Source organism: Dictyostelium purpureum, assembly GCF_000190715.1.
Source record: "Dictyostelium purpureum unplaced genomic scaffold DICPUscaffold_252, whole genome shotgun sequence".
Lineage (NCBI taxonomy): Eukaryota > Evosea > Eumycetozoa > Dictyosteliales > Dictyosteliaceae > Dictyostelium > Dictyostelium purpureum.
Window position 1 is genome coordinate 25,088 of NW_003519588.1, and position 23,639 is coordinate 48,726.

Below are 23,639 nucleotides of genomic sequence, written 5' to 3' on the forward strand. Positions count from 1 at the left end.
TATATATAACTTGATAATCTTGAATTTACCTGAATGTGTATAATGAAAAAAAAAATTTTTATGAAATTATTTTCTTATTTAATACTTTTTAGTTTTTTAAAAAAAAAAATTATAAAAAAAAAAAAATTTAATTCAAAATTAATCAATTAATTAATCTATAACTATTTCCTAATTTATTTAAAACATCAATTCCAAAATAAGTAAAATTTGTATTGCAGAAAAAATGTAGATCTGCTACAATCAAAATTGGTAATAATTTGAAACAGGGGAGGTTTTTTTTTTTTTAAAATTTTTTAATTTTCAAATAAATTAAACACATCTTCCTTTTAAAGAAATCATTTTTCCATTTATATTATTTTATTATAATTCATTTCATAATTGATATGTGGAAAAGGAATAAAGTAAGAATTTGGTAGTTCATTATATGATAATCAAATTGGTATGATAGCTGAATGAAAATACATTAAAAAAAAAAAAAAAAAAAAAAAAAAAAAAAAAAAATTTTATTTAATTTTTAAAAATTTAATTTTTTTTTAAATTCTTCTTTAAAATTTTTAAAACATTTTTTTATTTTTTTTTTTAATTAATGATTACCAATGAAGGCGCTTTTTTAAAAAAAAAATTTTTTTTAAATTTTGAATTTTATTAAAAAAGGATATTTTTATTTTCCTTTTCAAAAACCTTCACAAAAATCATATTGATAAAATCTAATATTATGGTGCTATTTTTCCACTTGTGTTGATGCTTATATTAGCAGGTTGACCTCTTTATTTCCCACATTACCATTAATCTAAAAATATAATATAATATTATTTTCTTTTTTAATTAATAAAAATCTCAACCAATACAAAATAGTCGAATTATTGTTTTTTTATTTTTGATTATCCATTTTTATCGTTTTTTATCCAAATTTTTAATCACTACTTTGTTTAATTTTATATTAATATTGTATTAGTTTAATAATAATTTAATTAAATAGTTATAATTAATAAAGAGGAAATATTTTAGAAAGAATGTAGTGTCAATCTATTTGATAATCATTTAAATGGAGGAATTTAGCATTATTATTTGTGAATTAATTTTAATTTTTTTTTTTTTTTAATATCATTGTATAATTGATTTTTTTTTTTTGCAAATATAATTGTGTTCTTAATAAGTGAATATCTAAAGAAGGATAATTAGAAATTAAAAAGAAAATAAAGAAAGTATGGTGCTATATCTGTTTTATTATGTCAAAAAAAAAAAAAAATCTTTGGAATAACACTTTGTGATAACCCAAAACAAAAATATCAAAAATAAACTATATATTAATATTATTCTGTTGCTTTTATATTTTTTTTTTTTTTTTTTTTATTTTATTATTTTATTTAACATGCACACAAAACTTAATATCTTTTACCAATTTTTTTATAGGTTTTTTTTTATCTATAAATTGCTTTATAGTCAAAGATGTATCAACAATTAAAGTAAATAAGCAAAAAATTGCTGATTTAAATGGTCAATGTACGTACTCATTTTTAATAAAGTGCTCTCCAACCAATGAAGAATCTTGTGAAACTCTTAGCTATAATGGAAATAGGTTTTTCAATAGCTTGGGTTCTAATAGAATAGTTGGTAATGGAACCAGTTATTGTTTTCAAATCAATATTATTACTCAAATTGGTATTGCTAGTGTCGAAATAAATTCAAATCTAGTAATTGACAACCTTTCTTGTTTAGGTAAATATTTTAATAATTTTCAATTTTTTTTTTTAAATTTATTAAATTAATTTTATTTTTATCTATACTTTTTTTTACAATAGTACTAGATTTAAATATATGCGAATTTAAACCTATTGGTAATGTATCATTTAATACAGGAGACCCGTTTACGACACATATTTCCCGGTTGTATGAAGCAGTTAGTACTAGTGGTGATATTGACTTCTCAAAAGTTGATTATATAGATATGAATCCAATTACATCAACAAAAGAACTACAATCATATATTGGTATTCAAATTCCAAACTATAAAGAATCTGTTATTATTGACCCAGACTTTTCAGTTCTTGTAGATTCATACTCTGCGTCATCCAAATCAGACTCTATTTGCCCATCCAACTCCAAATTAAGTGCTACTAAAATTGCAGGTATTATTGTGTGGCTTTTATCTTAATAGCAATTATTTCAGTTTCATATTATTTTATCAAAAAAAATAGAAACAAAATTTTTTTTTTAAACATGGAAATTAAAATGAAGAAATTTAACCAAACAGATAATCAAAAATAATCGAAAAAAAGTTGTGGGACTTACCAAAAAAAAAATTTTTAAAAAAAAATATCATTTTTCGAAAAACAAACGAAATTTTTTGGAAATAAAAAAAATTTTAGAAATAACAACAATTTTTTTTTTTTTTTTTTTTTTTTTTTTTTGTATTTGTTTTTTTAATTAAGTTTTATTTAATTTACTAAAATAATAAAAATAAATCAAAAAATCAAAATACGAAAAAAAAAAAAAAAAAGAATGGGAAACCGTTAATCTGGTTCCAAAAACACTCCAATTTCGACATTTGTTTTTAAAAAAGTTTCAATTATTATTATTATTATTATTTTATTTTTTTTAATTTTTTTTTTTTTAAATTTTATTTTTTTTTTTTATTTTATTTTTTTTAAAAATTTTAATTTACAAAAAAACACAAACACACTATCGCACACACACATTTATATATTCAAATAAACACACACACACACAAATTATATAAATTAAACTACTATATTATCTCTTTTAATTATTTTTTTATATCTCAAACACACACTTAATATTAATATTTGATTTAATTTTATTTAATTTAATTTTTTTTAATTATAAATTTTAAATTTTAAAAGAAAAATAAAACAAATTTGTATTATCATTCATTTTGTTTTTCCACACATAGTTTAAGTTTTCTAAAAAATAAATAAATAGCACAAAAAATAAAAATAAAAATAAAAAGATTCCCAGTTTTTAAAAAAATAAATAATAAATAATAAATAAAATAAAATAAATAAAATAATTTTTTTTTTTTTTTTCCGTAATTAATTTTTAAAATTTTTTTTTTTTTAATTCTAAAGATTCCATTGTTTATCATCCCAAATAATTATTATTTTTTAAATAAATACATACATATACATACACTCACACATATAATTTGATTGATGGTAATTTTTACATTTGTAAGGTAAGTACCTATTATTTAACTATAAAATATATCCAAAAAAAAAACCAAACAAAACCCCTTTTTTTTTCTTCTTTTTCTCTTTTATTCATCTTTTTTTTTAGAAAGAAACAAATAAAATATTATTATTTATTTAAAAAAAAATTATAAATAAAAATAAAAAAAAAAAAACTAAAGAAAAATACAAAAAAAAAAAAAAAAAAAAAAAAAATAAATAAAATTAATTAAAAGGACTATTTGGGTTACAATTAATTTTTTATTTTTATTTTACAATTATTTTTTCTGTTTTTTTCTTTTAAAACCTTATTATTTTTTACAAATTTTTTTTTTCCATTTTTTTTATTTTTTTATTTTTTTTATTTTTTTTTTATTTTTAGAAGGGTGGATATTTAAAACTGTTTAATTTATGAAGAAGAAAATGGGTTTTTTATTTGCAGGATATTTCAAATAATTACAGTTTACAAAAAAAAAAATTCTAATTTTCTCTTTTTTTAAATTTATTTTTCATTCTTTTATTTCTTTTTTATTTTTATTTTTCTTTTTCTTTTTTTTTTTTAATATTTATAATAATAAAATAAAGACATGGCGAAACTGATTATAATAAAAATGGAATTTTACAAGGTCATTTAAATATACCATTAAATAACAAGGGTAGACAACAGGCGGTTTCAGTTGGTCAGAAATTATCAAAAGAAAATGTGCCAATAAATTTAATAATAACATCAGATTTAGATCGAGCATATGAAACAGCCACTATTATCAAAGAACAATTGGTAAAGCCTGATCATAATAATATTGAAAATAGTATCAGTAATAATAATAATAGTAGCAGTAGTTATCAATGTTTTTCACCCCCTATTGAATCAACCCAGCTACTTAGAGAACGTAATCTTGGTAAATTGGAGGGATTAGATCTTCGACATTTGGTTCATTGGGAAGAGCTCCCAGAGTCAAAAAGAGCTGTAGAAATCCAAAATTTATTAAAATCACAAACTCCACAACAAATTCAATTACAAAATCAATTACATCAGTTAAATCAACAACAACAAAAGACCTTAAATAATGAAACCACTTTTATACAATCAGAACCATCATCACCAAATCTTTCATATACAAATACATATTCAGCAAATTCATCAGCACCATCATCGCCATTAAGTTTATCAGGCGCTTCATCATTAAATACATCAACGTCATCATTATCATCCACTCTTTCCAACTCTTCATCTACATCATCATTTTCCTCTTCATTATCATCATCACTAGAGATACCAATATCTCTAACATCATCATCAACTCCAACCAATGTAAAATTAACATCAAATATTTTAAAGCACCTTCCACATAAAGAATTAAAGATGGAGTCTAAATCAAAATTAATTCGTCGTGCCAAAGATGCTTTTCAATTTATACTCAGACAAATACCTTCAAAATTTATAAACGAGGGTAACTCTTCCTCATCATCAACGTCATCTACATCATCACCAATTGATGAAATGTTTTTACCACCATCATATAATTCATCGATATCACAACAAAGCACACCATCTACTTTAAATCAAACATCAAATTTCCATATATTGGTTGTTTCTCATAGTGTTATATTGAGAACACTACTATCACTTTTATTATGTAAAAAATCACCACCTTTATTTTGTACCAACCCAAGTTCAAACAACGGTCTAGTTAGCCAATCCGAACAGTCTTCAACCCAAAATTTTAAATGGATTCAATTTGAATTAAAAAATGCATCCACCATAAGAACCAGTTTTAATATTATCGAAAAAAAATCAAGAGACTCAATTAAAAGAATCCCAAGAGAAATAACTTTTTATCCTGAAACAAATAATAAAGCAAATAGTAATAGTACAAATAGTAATAACAGTGCTAGTAGTAGTATTAAAAAGCAATTACCCGTATCAACTAATAATGTTGTCGTTATTGAACCTGTAGATATTAAAAACCAAACCATCAATAATAACAATAATAGTAATATAAATAGTCCAAATAATAACAACGATATAGTTGGTATTACACAAAAATTTCAAAAAGCCTCAATAAATACCGAAAATGAAGAGTAATCAAATTGTATATTTAAATTGGTATATCCCCATTCTGTAGTTTTCAATATATTTCCAAAAAAAAAGTGTGTTTTTTGTTTTATACACAAAAAAAAAAAAAAAAAAAAAAATCAAATTATTATTTGTTTAATAGTTTTTTTTTCTTCAATAAATAAACTTTATTTTTTTATACCTTTTAATTTTTGATTGATTAACTTGAAGCAATTTATTTATTTTTTTATTTATTTTTTTTTTTAATTAATTTTTTTAAAATATTTTTTTATTTTTTTTAATTTTTTTTTCATTTTCATAATTACTTTTTTTTTTTTCTTTTTTTTAAAAATAATTATAATTATATATATTGTATTGTATTTTTTGTAAATATTGTTTTCATTTTATTATTTAAATATTTATACCTCTATATAGATTTGCATTTAAATAAAATTATATATATATAATTTATAAATTATATATAATTTTATTTTCAATATGAGTTCAACATCAAATGAAACCAATTATAAAATGATGATGGAATCATTACAAAAAGAAGTTAAATCATTAAAGAATAAATTGGATACATACGAAAGAGAAAATAAGGATTTAAAAAAGTCAATTTACGATTTAACAGCAAGATATGATATGGTTTCACATCAATTGGGTAAAGGTACACAAAAGCCATTCAATATTGATGCAGTTTTGGCACCACCATCAACGCCAGAATCAAATTCAGTTACAGGTTTCATTAGCGACTCATTACAGATCCAATCACCACCACCAACTTTAGTATCAGATTTAAGCGAACATGATAGATTAATGGGCTTATCATCACAACCAAGAAGTGGTAGCAGCAAGAAAATGGATGAACGTCACTTCTTTTATAAATTCACTCTTAAAGGTCATAGTGCAAGTGTTTATACAATCGATTTTTCACCATGTGGAAAGATGTTGGCTTCTGGTAGCTTTGACAAGTCTGTTAAAATTTGGGATGTTTTCAATCAAAGAGAAATTACTACTTTTAGTGACCATACAGTAAATGTTAGTGTATTACAATGGAATAACAATAGTACCGAAATCATATCTGGTTCTTATGATAAAACTGTAAAGATTTGGGATTTAAATGGAAATCGTCTTTCTTCTTCTTACAATACAAGCGGTTTCATTCTAGATGTTAAATTTTCACCAATCGATAATAATATATTTTATGTTGGTAACACTCAAAATCACATTATAGCATTCGATAAAAGAGCTCCAAATGCAATTACAGTTTTGGAAAACGATTCATTAATTAATTCATTGTAATTATATTTAATATTAATAGTTTTATTTTTTAAAAAGTGTTTTACTAATTTTCATTTTCATTCTTTTTTTCTTTAGATATATATTTAAAGATGGTCAACATGTTTTAACAGGTGACTCATTTGGTAAATTAAAAGTTTGGGATTCAAGAAAGGGTAAAAAGATCACATTCCCAGAATCATTTCATTATGATGGTGGTGTTGATGGTTTAGCAGGATCACATAAACAAAGTGCAACTAATTCATTAGTAGATACATACGAAATTGCACCAGAAAATAGACCAATTTCAGGAATAACAATGTCAAAAGGTAGCGAAGATGACGATGGTAGATTCTTAGCAGTAAATAGTTATGATAATGTTATTAGAGTTTATGATCGTTCAAAAGCCTCTATTGTATCACATAATCCATATTTATTATCATCAATGACACTTCAACATTCATTAACAGGTCACAAAAATAAGAATTGGCCAATCAAGAGCAGTATCTATGTCGGAAAAGACTTTAATCATCTTTCAAACACCACTGTTAAACGTAGTGAAGATTTATCAAAAGACGATGACGAAGATGAAGATATTCAACCTGATATTAATCAATCTGTACTTTTAGCAACTGGTTCCGCTGATTACTCTGCTTATATTTTCGATATTGGTCTTTCAAAACAATCTGGTAAAGTAATTCAAAAACTTGAAGGTCATACTGATAGAGTTTATAGTGTTAAATTTCATCCATCAGAACCAATTTTAGCTTCGTGTTCCGCTGATAATACAATTAGATTTTGGACTCCAAAGAAAAAAATATTTAATAATTAAATACAATAAACTACTTTTAATAAAAATACTTTCAATAAAAAAAATTATAAACCTCACTTTTTTAAATTTATTGAATTTTTAATTTTAAAAAGACATGGGACATCACAAAAATAACCAAACTAAATTTAATAAACATAATTTAAATTTTTTTTATTTATAAAGTTTATTATTTATTTTTTTAAAATTGGTATTTATTTTTTAGTAAGAGATTTTTTAGTGGAAATAGTGGTGGTGGTTTTGGCAACTTTTTTAGCAACTGGTTTTTTTTCTTCAATAACTTTTTCTTCTTCAGAATCATCACCTTCGTTATCAGATTCTTCAACTTTTTTAATTGATTTTTGTTTAGCCATTGAAGTTTTTTTGGTGGTTTCTGCTTGTTGTGGTTGTTTGTGTTCTTGTAATTCGATTTCATCCTTTAAATTAAATAAATTTTCAATACCTTTGAATTTAGTTGATTCTAATTTTGATTTTGATTTCTTTAAATCAGCTTGAGCTTTAACTTTTTCTTTTGAATCATTTGGTAATGATTTTAAGAGATCTCTATAAATATAAACAGTATTTTGATTCTTTAAACATAATTCGATCCAATTGAATTTCTCTAATAATTGAAGTGGTAAATCAGTAGTTTTAATATGATCGTTTCTAAGTAAGGTTTGAACGTTGATGTGTTGCTCTTCAAGGAATTCTTCGGTTAAAACTTCAAGTACTTTTTTCATGAGGATCATTTTGTTACCATCGGCAAATTTAAGTGTAGCATTTAAAACTTTGGTACCCCATTGACTTGAGAGGAGATCTTCAGTGTGACTTGAACAAAGTTCGACAAGTTTTGGTGAAATAAAGTTTAATAATTCTTTTCTTCTTTGTTCACGATCTTTTTTGCTAATGCTGTGTTCAATACCGACTGATGATTTCATTGTTGGTGTTAAAAGTGAAAGAGTTTGTTCGGTGAAATTTTGTGGTGAATATGGAGTTAAAATGTGTAAAATCCAAAGACAACCTTGTTTTGTAATTGATGTTTCTGGTAAAGTTGGAATTAATTCGCTAAATACTGATTTAATAATCATTTGGGTATCATCTGTAACATCTAATAAACGAATTAAAGCTAAATAACCATATTCTTCACATGCAACTTTGGTAAAGAAATCTTTTAATGTTTTAATAATAGTTTTACGGGTTTTTGGTGAACCATATGAAACTACATGATAGGCAACTTGTGCACCTTCTTTGGTGTGTATCATTGGTAATAAAATTTCACTTAAAGTTTCTGACATATCAGTACAAGTATCTGGTTTTGAATGTCTAATTTTTAAAAAAAAAAAAAATTAATATGATGTTTTGTAATAATATTAAAAAATTTTTTATAATTTATAATATTTACCTGAATAAATCTAATAATAAATGTTGAACAATGGTATATTGTACTAAACGTTCACCTTTTGATGATAAAATTTTAGTTAATTGAGCTGAAAGGAAAGTAATGATTGATTCTTTTTTTTGTGGTGAGGTTTCAAGGATAGTATCTAAAGTTCTTGGGGTATCAGTTTTGAATAAACGATATTCTGGACCATAAAACTCTTCGACAATTTGGGTCTTTTGTAATTTTGAAGCGATTTCAGAGTAGATATATTCGACGACAGAGGCAGATTCTTTATGTGAAAGTAATTGTAAATATTTGCCATTGTAAGCTTTGATAATTGAGTTTCTTTGTTCTTCATTACCATACTTTAAAAGTTTGAGGATTAAAAATCTACCATATTGACTCTTTGAAATAACAATTTCGTGATCTTTTAATTCTTTATAAATGATTGATTTTTGTTTTTCGTCACCATACTTTAAAAGAGTTTGAACGATTCTTGAAGCATCGTGTTTAACAACAACATTTAAAACATTTCCTTTTAATTTTTGAGTGAGTTGTTCGACTAAAACTGCTCTTTCTTCAGTTGATAATTTAATTTCTTTAATTTTAACCCATAATAATTTTAATTCTCTGACTAATGTGAAGTTGGTGTCGAATTTAGCTTTCTTTTCGAATTTTTCTTCTCTCTTTTCTCTTTTGGTTAATTTGGTCTTTTGAACTACCTTTTTATCTTCCATTGGCTCTTTGTTATTGTTATTATCTTTTTTGTTGAATGGTTTTTTGTTATTATTGTTATCATTTTTGATATTTTTTTTATTTGATGCTGCTGGTGATTTTTTATCGGTTGTGGTTGGTTTGGCCATTATTAAATTATATATATATAATTATTATTTATTTGTATATATAAATAACAAATATGAGTATTAATGTCAAATCAGATAAATAAAAAAAATTAATCGTTCGTTTTTTTTTTTTTTTTTTATTTTTAAAACCGTAAAAAATTAAAAAAAAAAAAAATTAAAAAAAAAAAAAATTCAAATTTTATTTTTTAATTTTTTTTTAAATAATTTTTTTTTTTAATATTCCTTTTATTTCAGATTAATAATTAATTAATTTAAAATTAAATATAATTGCAATGTCGCAGAATCAAAACAAGCAGCCAGCAGAACCGTTATACGATGAAGATGGTTTTGTTTTAGTTATCAAAGGAAAAAAAAATCGAATTTTAAAAGTTAATCAAAAAGTTGACCAAACAATAACAACCAATGATAATAAAAAAAATAAACAAATAAGAGATAAATATTTAGAAAAGCAAAATCAATTTACATCTAATTTCGTAGATAATAACCATAGTAATAATAATAAATCGCAATCAAACAATAAAAAAAATAAATTATTTGTTGATAAATTAACCGACGAACAACAATTAGAAAAATTATATAACCAATTATTAGATTCAGAAAAGAAGATGAAGGAAACTCAATTTTTTAAAGATATCATTGAAAGCCAAACCAATTTCAAATATAGCGAAACGGAAAACATTACATTATATGAACATATTCATGATATTGTTTGTTATGGTATTGGTGATTTTAGTTCCTCAAAAAAATGTTTGGATCAATTAGCTTATATAACATCAGTTAAATCAATATATAATGTAAGTATAAAATTTAAATAGTTTCCAAATAAATAATAAATATATTAATTTTTTATTTTATTTATTTTATTTTATTATTTTTAGATAACAGGTTCAATTTATATTTATGATCCAGTAATGAACGAAATTGAAAAGAAATTGGTAGATAAAATAGGTTTTAAATTAATAGAGGTTAATGAAGAGGGTAAAAGAAAAATTAATATGTCAATTGAAACAAATAATAGATTCACATTATTTTATATGCCTTTCTGCGGAAGAAAACTTTATGATAACGTATTGTGGGCAAATTGGGAGGATTTATCTAAAGTTTTAATTATTGGTAATAGTTTCGATATATATATAGATGGTATCAACAAAGTTGAGGATGATTATGTTCAATATAGCTATACAAGTAAAACTGCTGGAATCCACAACGAACTTTTGTTCCCAAAAAATTATCCAACCCCATATATATTCCACGATCTTTCAATTCATATATTCCCAAAACATCTTTTAAGCACCAAAGAAGATTCATTTTATTCAAAATCAAAAAATTTAGAACCACCCAAATTAATATTTGGTCCAGAATAAAAGAAAAAAAAGACAAATAAAAGTGTACACATTATGAATTCGAGGAATTTATTCTAAAACTTTAATTTAAATGAAATTCATTTAAATTGTTTTTTATTTTCATTTATTTAATTAATGATTGCCTGGTTTCTTTAAATCAAAGATATCTTTGCCATGGAGATGTGCCATCATACGTTTATCGATGAATGCATATTGAAGTGGAACATCAACATCGCAATCTAAATCATTTGCCACATGGATTGGCCAGTATGGGTCACGAAGGAAAGCTCTACCTACCGCTACAATATCACATTTGTTTTCGGCAATGCATGATTCTGCTTCATGTGCTTTGTTAACTAAACCAACACCCATTGTATAGAGCTTATTTGTGTTATTTTTAACTTCTTGAGCAAATGGCATTTGATAAAGTGGTCCTCCAACAATATGTTGGTTTGAGCTGTTACCTCCAGATGAACAATCTAAAATATCAACATCCATGTTTTCTAAGATTTTAGCTAAACGGACAGTGTCGTTGAGTTGCCATCCATCTTTGACCCATTCTACACAGGAAAGACGAACAGATAATGGTTTGCTTGATGGCCATACGGTTCTTACTTCTCTAACGATATCAAGTAAAAGTTTGATACGTCCATTAAAGTCACCACCATATTCATCGGTACGTTTATTTGAGCATGGTGATAAGAAACTTGAAATTAAATAACCATGGGCACCATGAATTTCTAAAAAGTCGAAACCACATTGTAATGCTCTACGTGCTGTGTTTTTAAAATCATTAATAACTGTTTTAATTTCTGAAATTGATAGTTCATGTGGTACTTGACTATTTTCATCCCATGCAACTTCACTTGGACCTACTACTTTCCATCCTTTAGGGTCGTCAAATGGAATACCTTGTTTTCTATGACCGAGAAATGGAGGTTCAGTTGATGCTTTTCTTCCTGCATGAGCAATTTGAATACCCATACGTGGACCAAAGATTTTGCAAAAATCTATAACTCTTTTTAATGGCTCCATTTGTTCATCCTTCCATAATCCACTATCACCATAGCTGATTCTTCCTTCTGGTGAGGTTGCTGTAGCTTCTAAAATAATTAAACCAGCCCCTCCTTTGCTATATATTATTAATATTAACATTAGTAAAAATTTTACTTTTTTTTTTATTTTTTATTTTTTATTTTTATTTTTTTATTTTACATACGCAAATGCACCCAAATGAACAAGATGCCAATCATTCATAAAACCATCGTTACAAGAGTATTGACACATTGGGGAAACTGCAATACGGTTCTTCATTGTCATATCTTTTATTGTAATTGGGGAAAATAATTGTGGTCTTGAAGTTGTATTTATTGCTCTACCTACTGAACCAAAATTCTTTGGAATGGTCCAAGGCTTTACATATTCGCTTATTTTATGTTGTTGTTCCATTTCTAATTATATATTTCTTTGTTGCTAAGATAATCTTCGAAATGAGTTAATGTTTTTTATTTTTTTTTTATTTCTCATTTTATAAATTTATGTTTTTAATAGATCCAATAAATTTCAATAGATATAAAAAAAAAATTAAAAAATAAAAATATATAAAATTAATAGATATAAAAAAAAAAAAAAAAAAAAAAAAAAAAAAAAAAAAAAAAAAAAAAAAAAAAAAAAAAAATAAAATAAAATAAAATTAAATAAAATTAAATTAAATTAAATTAAAATTTTATAAAATTATCTCTAAATAAAGATTTTTAAAAAAATGAAAAATTAAAAAAATCACCATTTTATTTTAGTATTAAAAATTGACATATTTAAAAGGTCAAATTTTACAAATAATATATAAAAGGTTTTTTGATAATCTAAATAAAAATATTTGTATAAAAATATTTTTTTTTGGGGTAATTTCTTCCAGGTGATACAAATAAGATAAATGATAAAATAATTTTTAAGTTATACATTTAGATGCACAACTTTGAAGTTTTTCATTACAATTTTTACCACCTTCAGATTCACACGAGTTATTTTGAAAAAGTTGATAAAAATAAAAAAAGAATAATAAATATTTAAAAAAATTCAAAAATATAAAAGAATATTGTTATTTATTTAAAGAAAAAATGACTTTTATTTTTAAATTTGTTATAGACTCTTTAATCTTTTTTTTTCTTAAGAACACCATACCCAGTATCTTGAATTAGATGATAATCACTCTTTAGGGAGAAGAAATAACTCAATTGTGGTCTTTTAGATGATTTCTTATGGGTAACAAAATTCTTACCATTTAAAAAGAATGGAATAGCCGAGTAATTGCTAGCAAGAGAAAAGACAACTGGAAATCTCATTTGGTTTGAATCAACTTTCCAAACCGAGATAATGTTTTAGATTATTGAGATAAAAAATCCTTTTTCGGTTTGGAAAGATGATTCAAACCAAATGAGATTTATGATTATTTAAATTATAATAAAAGGTTATCAATGGATTTAAAAATAATCTAAGTTTTTATTTTTATTTAAAAAAATATTTTTTTTATTTAATGTATTGCTTTTAAAAGATGTGAAGTCTATAATTTCCAAAGTTTTTATAAAGAAATTTTTAATATTTTCTACAATTTTGGAAAGAATAGAATTAAAGAAATAATTTTTTTTTAAAATTTTTTTTATTTTATTTTGCTTTTTTTTTATTTTTTTTAGATTTTAATATTATTATATATTAAACTCAATTATTAAACTAATATATATTTTTTGTTTTAATTGCTTTGTAAATAAATACTATTTGAACCATATTGTGATCTATTTGGTGATGCGAAAGAGTGTGGTGGTGGAGATCTGAATGGTGAGGTTACAGATGAGGTTGATGGTTGTGATGGATTTGTATTTGAGATGTAAATTCTTGGTTTATCATTATGTCTCTTTGATGCATAAAGACCAATGGCAAAGGTAGCAAAAATGATAGCACCTGTAACGATATATGGATGATTGGCTATAGCATTTGATGATTCTATATAGCTTTCATTATAGTTTGGAGTTGATGCACCACTACCCTTGGCATAGTTAACATTGATAGTATTCTTATGTTTACCACCAGCACTGCTAATATATAATGGAACTGATGAAAAACTAACCGATGGATTCATTGGTTGTACAACATATTTGTAAATGCCTTGTTCACTGGTGATGCCAGTTGATGATAATTGTTGAACTGATAATAAAGTGTTATCTGATGATTCTACAAAAATTGGGTTTGATGATTGAACGTTTAGAATGAATTGACTTTGTCTACCAGAGAGTTGAATGCTATTACCTTTAATATTGAGAATAGAATAAGTTGATTCGAATGGTAGATTAATTGTAGTTTCAAAGTGATAAGTCTTGTCAGAGTTTGAAACTTGAACAAAAAGTGTAACTTTATCTGTAGTGGAGGTTGGTTTACCAGTTGGTTGAACTACACACATATATTGCTCTTTACCATTAGTTAAAATAATCTTTTCGAAATAAGCATTTGCAAATGATGATTCTTGAATACTACAAATACCTTTAATATTTTGATTGGTTGATGATAAATCTGAAAATTCGTTATCGTTTTCAGTAAAGAATTTCAAATTGTATTGATATTTTTCGTTTGGATTATTGATAACTTGATTAGCAAAATCGACCTTAATATGACCAACTTTAGAAACAGTTATTTGAGTTTGTGATGATGGGTTTCTAATATAGTTAACTGTAGTAACACCAGCAGAATGAGCAGTAGCCTTGCCAGTTACTGGATCAATTGAAATGATTGATGGATTGCTTGATACCCAAACCTTTTCATCAGGAGCTGGAAGAGAGAAACCTCTTTGAGAAAGTTGATCCTTTGAAATTGAGAATTGAATAGTTGAACCAATATGGAGGATTGGTGAATGTGGTTCAATAAGACGACCAACAAAAATTTTGATATAATCATCTAAATGTGGCATATCTTTAACATAAACATGAAGAGTAACAACACCTGCACGAATACCCTTAACAGTAACAATTGAAGCGGTAGTATTTGAATCAATTGATGAACTAATGACACCAGTGTTACTAACCTCGGTACTGAAAACTGCAGAAGCTCCATACTCGGTGAAAATTTCACCAATATCATCACGTAAATAAACTGCGAATGACATGGAACCACCAACTGGGATAATGGTGCTGGTTGGGTTAATTGGGAGAATTTCAAGATGGGAGAATGGTTTTGAGTTTACTTTGATTAATTTCGATGTATCAATACGACCATCTCTAACGGATGAAACATAACAGGTACCAATCTTGTCGAGAGAAACAATCTTATTATCGCTAATATCAATAACATCTTTGCATGATGAATGACCATGACCATCCATTAATGGGAAAAATTCGATACCACTCTTATCAAGGTGGTTATTGATAATAAATGATGAAGCAGTGTTGAGTGGCAAAAGAAGAGATGTAGTTTGGATTGGAATATCGGCAATAATATTAATTTGGAGTGATACAGTTTGGAAAAGATGTTTGGTCTTGTCTGAACCACTATAAGCCCAAACATTGATTGAAGTGGAACCTGGATTTTTACCCAAAACACGGACACTGAAAGAACCTTCGGATTCGACTGTTGTATTGGCACGTTCATAAATTGGAAGAAGGGTAGCAATATTATTATCGAGACATTCCCATTTAAAGAATAAGTCAACAGTTCCATATGTGAATGGAGTTTCACCATTGGCACCAACAACACGAAGTTTAGCTTCATTACCAACCAAAATCTTATTGATACTGCTGTGAATACGGATACCGGTCATATTTTTAACATAAACAACAAGCTTATCTTCGCCAATAATTGATTTTTTACCAGTGATTGGGTCTACAATCATAGCAGTAGCAGTGATGGTGGCTTCACCAACTTTAGAGGCAAGTAATTCACCTGAAACATCTTGGTTAAGGGAAACAATTGATGGATTTGATGACTTAAATGAAACATCTTGACGAATTGGTGCACCGCCAGTCCAATGAATTTGGAAGAGACCACCTGGAACTAAATGAAGAATATTTGGTGAAACACGGAATGGTGGGAAAACTTGAATTTGAACAGTTTTTGAAGTTGCACTAAAGCCTGTCTTTGGATTGGTAATAATAACAGTGAGAGTAACTAAACCTTGATCTAAACCTTTAAGGGTAAATACTTGGTTATTGCTTGATGATTGGCTAATTGATAAAACATTTGGATTATCGATATTTGGTAAAATTTTCATATATTGATATTGAGAGCTTTCAAAACTATGACCATCTTGAGCAAAAGCTTTAACGATTAAATTAATTGAATCACCAACTTGAACCATATCTTGGACATCTAAATCAATTGAATGAGCTTCACTAACTTGAACGATGGCTGGTGATGATTGTTGTGAAGAGCTAATATCACTACCTAAACAAATATCTCTAACTTCAACTTTTATATAACCTTGTTGAAGTGGAATAATATTAACAAAATCTGAATTTGGTTGATATGAAAGTGATGCAATTTTGCTGGTATTTGATGAGAATGCAAAGTTTTTACTTCCACCAATAGCTTCAATTTTAAGATGATTCTTTTCATTGAGATACATTGTATAACGATCTGGGAATAAAGTAACACTAGAAAGGAGGTGGAGTTCAAGTGAAGATACCAATTTCTTTGAATCTAAAGATGGTGGTGAGTAGATTTTGAGTGATCTTAAAAGTTCTTGATTGTAACCACTGACTGCAACTGAAATAATAGCTTTACCTTGTTCTTTTGAAAGTGAAAGAGTTGAAAGATGATCTTTGGTATTGAAATCATCTAACCATTTGGCTTGGGTAGAATCTGATGAGGTCCAATCGAAAACCAATGAACTATAGTTGGTGAATTGTTTACCATTTTCGTCGTATACTGTAGCAATAAATGGTATATCACGGTTATTACGAATCTTATAAGTACCGATTTCTCCTGGTTTTTGTTTTTTAATTGAGAAAATGGTATCTTGACATGATGGAGCAGATGATTGTTCAATTTGTTTGCTTTCTTCTTCAGTTGGTAAGTTTACAACTTGGATTTGAATAGATGATGGTTGACGGCAATAATATGGAATGTTAATTGATGGGGCGGCTGGGAATGGGTTGCTAGCACTCTTTTTATTACCAACAGTAACAATAATATTTTGTGGAGCATTTGAATGTTTGAGACAAGTGACTTTAAATGAATTGCCATTACCTGGAGTGATTGAAAGTGAGTTTTGCTCATTGGTATTGTCTGGTAAAATAGTTTGGAAGTGAGTTTTTGGTTCTAAATACCATGGTTCTGGACCACCACTGAAATAAACATCGTCTGATGAACCCAAACTTAATAAAACTTCATTATGATCACTCTTTAATGGTGGATAAGCGAAAATACGAATATCTTCTTTCATTCCTTTATATTGAACTGAAATAACAGTTGAACCTTCTTTAAGAGCTAAAAATTCACGAGTTGAACATAAGTCACTTGATTTCTTTTGTTGGTCAACGTTATCCTGTGGTAAAATTTGGAATGATTTATCATCTTCAACTTTCCATTCTAAATTATTAATTGAACAAGAATCGAAATGAATTCCTTTTGGTAAATGCTTTGATAATAATTTAGTTGAGAGTGATAATTTTTTACCAACTTCGACCTCTACTTGAGATGGTGAGAAAACAATTTGGTCTGGTTCTTGAATAATTACAACAGCTTGATCTCTATTATGTGGATTCTTTTTATCTACAACAATTACCTCAGTTTGACCTGATGTAGTTTGACTAATAATACCACCATTTGTATCGACAGTTACAATAGCTGTATTATTACTATACCAATGATATTCACCTGAACCACCTGATGGTCTTATAGTGTATGTTTGTTTATTATTTGGTAAATATGGTAAATAAACAATTGGAGGATTTAAAGTAATTTGTGAATGAATGGTAACCATTTGTTCGACAGTAATTGGGTTTAATAATGGTGAATATTTCTTTAAATTAATATCCTATATTAAAATAAATGAATTAATAAAGAGTTTTTTTATAATATTTGATGGTGTTAATGAAAATATTTACATAAACTTTAAGTAATGAAGCTTTTAATTGAACTGAACCTTGTTTAATTGCTTTAAGGTAATAAGTATCACTTCTTTTTGGACCTGCTGGAATAACACTTGTTGGTAATGGTTCAAAGTATTCTGATGGAATAACAAGATCAAAAGTAATATCGGAACTATGAATTTTATGACCTGATGCATCGTATAATTCAACAACCAAAATATAATCTCTCTTTTCAATAAGATTCCAATTTGAAATTGGTCCAATAGATGATTTAATTGGTTCGATTTTGATTGCTAAATAGGATGGGTGGACAACATTAACAAATGCTTGAACTTTATTTTCCATCATTTTTTTATGTTGAACTTTTAAATCGGTACGACCTAAATCCAATGCCATGAAATTACCTGAATTATCAATATTACCAACTTTTGGATTACTTGATGACCAAATATAATTTGGATTTGGCAATGGAATATCTATTGAAAAAAAAAATTAGATTAATATTTGTACCTAATATTTAGTTTGAAAAAAAAAATGAATTTAACTTACTTTCTAAAACAGTTCTTTTTTTGGTTAATAATTGATATTGAATTTGAGTACCTGGAATAACGTAAAGTAAATAACTTGGGTTTAATTGGAGTGGCTCTAAAATTGAAATTGTAGTGGAATGAGAGATTTGGGCAAAGTTGCTGTCAGTTAACTTGGTTGTAATTTGAGTGCTACCAGTGTCAACACCTTGAACTAAAACAAATGAAGTCTGTAAACCTTCTTGCTCCATTTTTAAAGCAACATCATCCAATGGGAAACCTCTAAATGGTACAATTTGAATAATATTACCCGATTGGATTGACCATTCAAACTCTAAACCAATAATTGATGAAAATACATTTCCAACTGAGTCATAAGCTCTAACATTGAGTTCTTCTAAATCGTCTTTATACATTGTTTTGGTTGTGGTTTCGATAACAATAGATGAAATTTTATCTACAAATACTTCGCATTGTAATTTTTTACCAGTGGCTAAATAAAATAGTAAAAAAAATAATGTTAATATTCATATATTTGTTGTCTCTTTATTATTAAAGTTACCCACCTTGCTCTTCAGCATAAATAAAAGCTGAATTTCTCTCGGTACTTGTACTGGTTCTAACTAAAACTAAAACTGCTTTTGAGCATTTTTTTTGATTACTTTGGTTGATATCCCATGATAAATCTGGTGCACCGATTGTATTTGGGGTTGGTGGTGCACAATCTTTTTGTTCGTAAAGTGGGGTGATTTCGACGAGATCTGGATTAGTATTGATCCATTCAAAACAACCTTTGTTTGCCTCTAATTTATATGGCTTTCTATATTTTGATGTACTATATGGTAAAAGCAATGATACTGGTGAAATTGCATAATCGGTTTCTGCATTTACAAACAATATATTACTTTGTAATACTGTTACAAATAATATAAATAAAAATGATGATAATATTATAAATTTATTATTTATCATTTTTTTTTATTTTTTTTATGATTTGACTATTTTATATTCTAACTATATTATAAATAAAACAATCATATGACTATAGAATACATAAAAAAAAAAAATTTAAAATAAACCAATTATAACAAAACACACAATCACAATTATATATAAAACAAGCTATTTATTTCTATGATATGTGCACTATTACTATGATGTGGTTGTAATTATTATTTGGTTTTAAATGATGATGGAAGTCAATAAAAAAAATTTTATTTTTAAAAAAAATGTAAAAAAATTTGAAAAAAAAAAAAATTTTGAAAAGAAAAAAAAAAAAAAAATTTCGAAAAATTTATTTAATTTATTATAATAAATTAAAACAATAACCATAAATGATAATTTTAATAACTAAAAATAAATATTTATTAATTAAAAAATTTTAAAAAAAATCCAACCAATAAGGAATATTCAAATCTTAAATTGGTTTGTTTTTTAAACAATTTAAATAAATAAATATTACAAATTGAGAAAAAAAAGAGATAAACCATTCAAATTTTAAAAAGGAACAATAAAAGATGAAAAAAGAAATTGCGGGAAAAAAATTTATAATTTTTTAATTTAAAAAATTTCATCTGTGGGTTTCTTTTTTTTTCTTTTTTTTTTTTTTTTTTTCAAAAAGCATAAATTATAACAACTATAGTAGTAGATGTAATATTATAATGGAAAAAAGAGGTGAATATATTGTTGAAAAATTAAAAGAATTAGATTATAATAAAGCAAACGAATTGGTAAAAGTAGCTTTTTCAAATGCAGAACATTCAGACCATGACGAACATAATTTAATTCAACGATTAAGAGGAGAAGAATTATACAATAATGACTTTGAAATAGTTGTTAAAGATAAAAATGATAATAATAAAATTGTTGGATATGCTCTACTTTCAGAAATTAAAATTTGTAAAAACGAATCAACTCCACCATTTAAAGCAGTTTGTTTAGCACCAATAGCTGTATTACCATCACATCAAAAACAAGGGATTGGAAAACTGTTAATGAAGGAAATTGAAGAAATTGCAACTAAATATAGGTATCCTGCTATATCCATCTTGGGTTCTCCAAACTACTATTCCAAATTTGGTTATGTGCCATCCTCCAACTTTAATATAAATGCAACTTTTGACGTGCCAAAAGAATACTATATGATTAAACCTTTATTTGACAACTCTTTGTCAAATATAGAAGGTTTAGTTTATTATCAAAAATCTTTTGGGATTTAAATAAAAATAAAAATTATATATATGGTAATAAATTTATTTTTCAAAAAAAAAAAAAAAAAATTTATTTTTTTAAAATTTTTTTAAATTTTTTTACTTTTTTTTTTTTTTATTTTTACAATTTCTTAATTTTCGATGTATATAAATAATTAAATAAAAACGAATTAAAGAATGAAATATATTAAAAAAAACAATAACAATAACAATAATAAACCAAAAGTACAAAAAAGTCAAATTAATATACCTAAAGAAGAATATAACCAACTTAAACAAGATTTTAAAGGAATAAAAGATAAAATTAAAGCAGAAGGAAAAGAAAAAAATGAAAAGTTTAAAAAAGAGACAACAAAACAGGTGGCTGAAAAGAGTGCAATTATAGGGCAAAGTTTTGGATTTATAGCACCAAATATTAGAAATGAAATTATAAATGAAAAGATAGACAGACCATTTCAACTAATTTCATATGGTGGTTCATCAAAAGAATACAAAAGAAAGAAAAAGGAAGAAAATAGATTAGAAAAGCTAAAAACAAAGAAAATTGGATCTAAAAAGAAAAGAGAAATTGGTTTTTACCATATACCATATGAAAACTGTATATATGATCAATATTTACCACTACACGAACTTTGGCTTCAATACATTAAAGATGTTATGCAAAACCAAAAAGGTCCAAATTTTTTAGCAAAGTTTTTAAGAGCTGACCTTCATGGTGCTTTTATTACAGTAACAAAATCAACTTGCCCATCACTCATAGGCCAAAAAGGTTTAGTTATTCAAGAAACTGAAAATACTTTTAAAATTATAACAAAGGAAAACAAAGTTAATAGTAAGATTCACCTTTTTTTATTTACTTCCAAACTCACATATATTAACACCCATTATTACTATTATTTTAGTTATTCCTAAAGAAGCATGTTATTTTTATATAGAATGTTGTGAACAATCAATCACAATTATTGGAAAACACTTTTGCTTTAGAGCATGTGATAGATCCACCAAAAAATATAAAGCTCGTAAAAATATAGAATTATAGACCACACCTGCAAATAATTAATAAAAACATTGTAGTTTAAAATATTCTTAAAGTTTTAATAAAAACCTTTCATATATTTTTTTAAAAAAAAATTTTATTTTTTCAACACAAAATAACAACATCAATCCATCATTCCCAATTCATATTCGCCCAATAAGCTATTTTTAATTTTTTTAATTATAACGACAACATTTTAGATTTTTTTTTAATTTTTTTTTTTTTTTTTTATCATGAACTATTTTTAAAACCCTTGACCAACACAAATTTGTCAATGGTATTAAAAAAGAACGAATAATTTGAATGTATTTATAGTGCAAACATAATATTGAATCAAAAATATTATCATTCAATGAAAACTGCTTATAACTTAAATTTGATTGGGTATATTTTGATTTGAAATTCAAACGCTTCTTTTATTTTTTTTTCATTGTTTTTTTTGTGTTAGTATTCGCTATCAAATTTTTGGTTTTATTGGTTGAAAAAAAAAAAGATCAATTTAAAAGGTTGGCCAATGAAATAAAAACTCTCCTAAAAAAATTTTTTTTTAAAAAAATAATTAAATTAATTAAATATTGGCAGTTTGGTGGGGAATGTGCGATGTGAATCAATAAAAATTAAATCAAAAATTATTTTTTTATTTATTTGAATTCTTGAAAAGTTAAAAACAAAAAAAAAAGGATGCTCTGATATGCTAGAGGTGCATTAAATAACTCATTGCTCGCATAAACTTTTGTCGAATGACCCATTTTTTCTTTTTTTTCATATCTTTTTTTTTTAAATATTATTTTTTTTTATTTTTTTTAATTTCATTAAATTTACAAATTTGTGCAAGGATGAACATGTATTGTGGTGTTGTTAAAAATAGTGTGAGAACGAGAATTTTTTGTTCACAAAAAAAAAAATCTTAAAAAAAATTTTTGATATCGCTTAATTTTTTTTTTAAATAACCAAGAAAAAATAAATAGATATTCTTTCATTATATTTTATTATAATAAAAAAAATAACAATACAATTATAAATAAAAAACCTGGTTTTAAAATATTATTTTTGCCCCAATAGTCATACTTTTTTTTTTATTTTTTTCTTTATTTTTTTCTTTTGATTATAAATATAAAAAAAAAAATCAAAAAAAAAAAAATTTTGATAGTGCATAAAAAAAATAATATCTAATTTGTTTTTTCAAAGAGAAGCTAAAAAAAAAAAAAAAAAAAAAAAGATATCAAATTACAATTATAACCAATAATAAAAAATAATTGTTGATTGGTTAATCGAGTTTGTTGATGATGATTTTCTTTGCTTTTTTTTTATTTTATTACTTTGATGGATGGAGAACAACTCCATAATGTATTTATAACTCTTTTAATTGGACATGCCTCTAATTTTAAAATAAAAAAAAATAAAAAAAAAAATAAAAATAAAAAAATAAAATGTGAAGTTTTTGCATCACACACTCACATTTTGCCACAAACAACACGGTTAAATGCACAGCACCATCCATTTTGGATAATTACAATTCATAAATGATTATTTTTTTAATCTTTTGAGCGCATCATTTGAGTTAACCCATCTTGTAAAAAAACAAAATCGTATGATTTGTCCCTCTTTGCTATGCCAAATCTCAGAAACTTTGCACAGATCTGATTTAAATCATATGCAAAAAATACTTTTTTTTTTTTTTTTTTTGAAAAATTTTTAAAAAAATGATTTTTTGTTGACTAATTTAAAAAAATAAAAAATAATGTGGCTTTGCAAATGATATAAGAAAAAAAAAAATAAAAAAATAAAATAAATTAATTTATTTAATAAGAGGAAATAAAATATCTTATATTTTTTATTACAAAAATAGCCCAACCCTCTAATTCACCAA

The 23,639-nt window shown here is 25.2% G+C and overlaps 10 protein-coding genes across 10 annotated transcripts; 6 read left to right on the plus strand and 4 right to left on the minus strand.

Annotated features, from left to right (window-relative positions):
* Nucleotides 1–1,494: 1,494 nt before the first annotated feature.
* Nucleotides 1,495–2,155, plus strand: DICPUDRAFT_155550 (uncharacterized protein; the record flags this gene model as incomplete). The annotated part of the gene is made up of 3 exons (XM_003290952.1): nt 1,495–1,503; nt 1,527–1,719; nt 1,803–2,155. The coding sequence occupies 3 exons, from the start codon at nt 1,495–1,497 to the stop codon at nt 2,153–2,155; spliced, it is 555 nt and encodes a 184-aa protein (XP_003291000.1).
* Nucleotides 2,156–2,945: 790 nt separating this feature from the next.
* On the plus strand, nt 2,946–5,451 carry DICPUDRAFT_98874 (uncharacterized protein). Its single transcript, XM_003290953.1, has 2 exons — nt 2,946–3,196; nt 3,774–5,451. Exons 1-2 carry the CDS (start codon nt 3,174–3,176, stop codon nt 5,272–5,274), a joined length of 1,524 nt encoding a protein of 507 aa, XP_003291001.1. The 5' UTR covers nt 2,946–3,173; the 3' UTR covers nt 5,275–5,451.
* Nucleotides 5,452–5,742: 291 nt separating this feature from the next.
* On the plus strand, nt 5,743–7,360 carry DICPUDRAFT_81697 (uncharacterized protein; the record flags this gene model as incomplete). Its single annotated transcript, XM_003290954.1, has 2 exons — nt 5,743–6,548; nt 6,628–7,360. The coding sequence occupies 2 exons, from the start codon at nt 5,743–5,745 to the stop codon at nt 7,358–7,360; spliced, it is 1,539 nt and encodes a 512-aa protein (XP_003291002.1).
* A 191-nt stretch (nt 7,361–7,551) lies between these two features.
* On the minus strand, nt 7,552–9,580 carry DICPUDRAFT_155553 (uncharacterized protein; the record flags this gene model as incomplete). Its single annotated transcript, XM_003290961.1, has 2 exons — nt 7,552–8,659; nt 8,739–9,580. 2 exons carry the CDS (start codon nt 9,578–9,580, stop codon nt 7,552–7,554), a joined length of 1,950 nt encoding a protein of 649 aa, XP_003291009.1.
* A 605-nt stretch (nt 9,581–10,185) lies between these two features.
* On the plus strand, nt 10,186–10,944 carry DICPUDRAFT_38359 (uncharacterized protein; the record flags this gene model as incomplete). Its single annotated transcript, XM_003290955.1, has 2 exons — nt 10,186–10,378; nt 10,466–10,944. The coding sequence occupies 2 exons, from the start codon at nt 10,186–10,188 to the stop codon at nt 10,942–10,944; spliced, it is 672 nt and encodes a 223-aa protein (XP_003291003.1).
* Nucleotides 10,945–11,055: 111 nt separating this feature from the next.
* Nucleotides 11,056–12,372, minus strand: DICPUDRAFT_155555 (uncharacterized protein; the record flags this gene model as incomplete). The annotated part of the gene is made up of 2 exons (XM_003290962.1): nt 11,056–12,055; nt 12,143–12,372. 2 exons carry the CDS (start codon nt 12,370–12,372, stop codon nt 11,056–11,058), a joined length of 1,230 nt encoding a protein of 409 aa, XP_003291010.1.
* Nucleotides 12,373–13,073: 701 nt separating this feature from the next.
* Nucleotides 13,074–13,265, minus strand: DICPUDRAFT_155556 (uncharacterized protein; the record flags this gene model as incomplete). The annotated part of the gene is made up of 1 exon (XM_003290963.1): nt 13,074–13,265. The coding sequence occupies one exon, from the start codon at nt 13,263–13,265 to the stop codon at nt 13,074–13,076; it is 192 nt and encodes a 63-aa protein (XP_003291011.1).
* Nucleotides 13,266–13,669: 404 nt separating this feature from the next.
* DICPUDRAFT_155557 (uncharacterized protein) lies at nt 13,670–19,495 on the minus strand (the record flags this gene model as incomplete). Its single annotated transcript, XM_003290964.1, has 4 exons — nt 13,670–17,941; nt 18,012–18,472; nt 18,546–19,016; nt 19,090–19,495. The coding sequence occupies 4 exons, from the start codon at nt 19,493–19,495 to the stop codon at nt 13,670–13,672; spliced, it is 5,610 nt and encodes a 1,869-aa protein (XP_003291012.1).
* Nucleotides 19,496–20,184: 689 nt separating this feature from the next.
* Nucleotides 20,185–20,742, plus strand: DICPUDRAFT_81702 (uncharacterized protein; the record flags this gene model as incomplete). The annotated part of the gene is made up of 1 exon (XM_003290956.1): nt 20,185–20,742. The coding sequence occupies one exon, from the start codon at nt 20,185–20,187 to the stop codon at nt 20,740–20,742; it is 558 nt and encodes a 185-aa protein (XP_003291004.1).
* Nucleotides 20,743–20,910: 168 nt separating this feature from the next.
* On the plus strand, nt 20,911–21,772 carry DICPUDRAFT_81703 (uncharacterized protein; the record flags this gene model as incomplete). Its single annotated transcript, XM_003290957.1, has 2 exons — nt 20,911–21,565; nt 21,636–21,772. 2 exons carry the CDS (start codon nt 20,911–20,913, stop codon nt 21,770–21,772), a joined length of 792 nt encoding a protein of 263 aa, XP_003291005.1.
* Between the last annotated feature and the right edge of the window lie 1,867 nt (nt 21,773–23,639).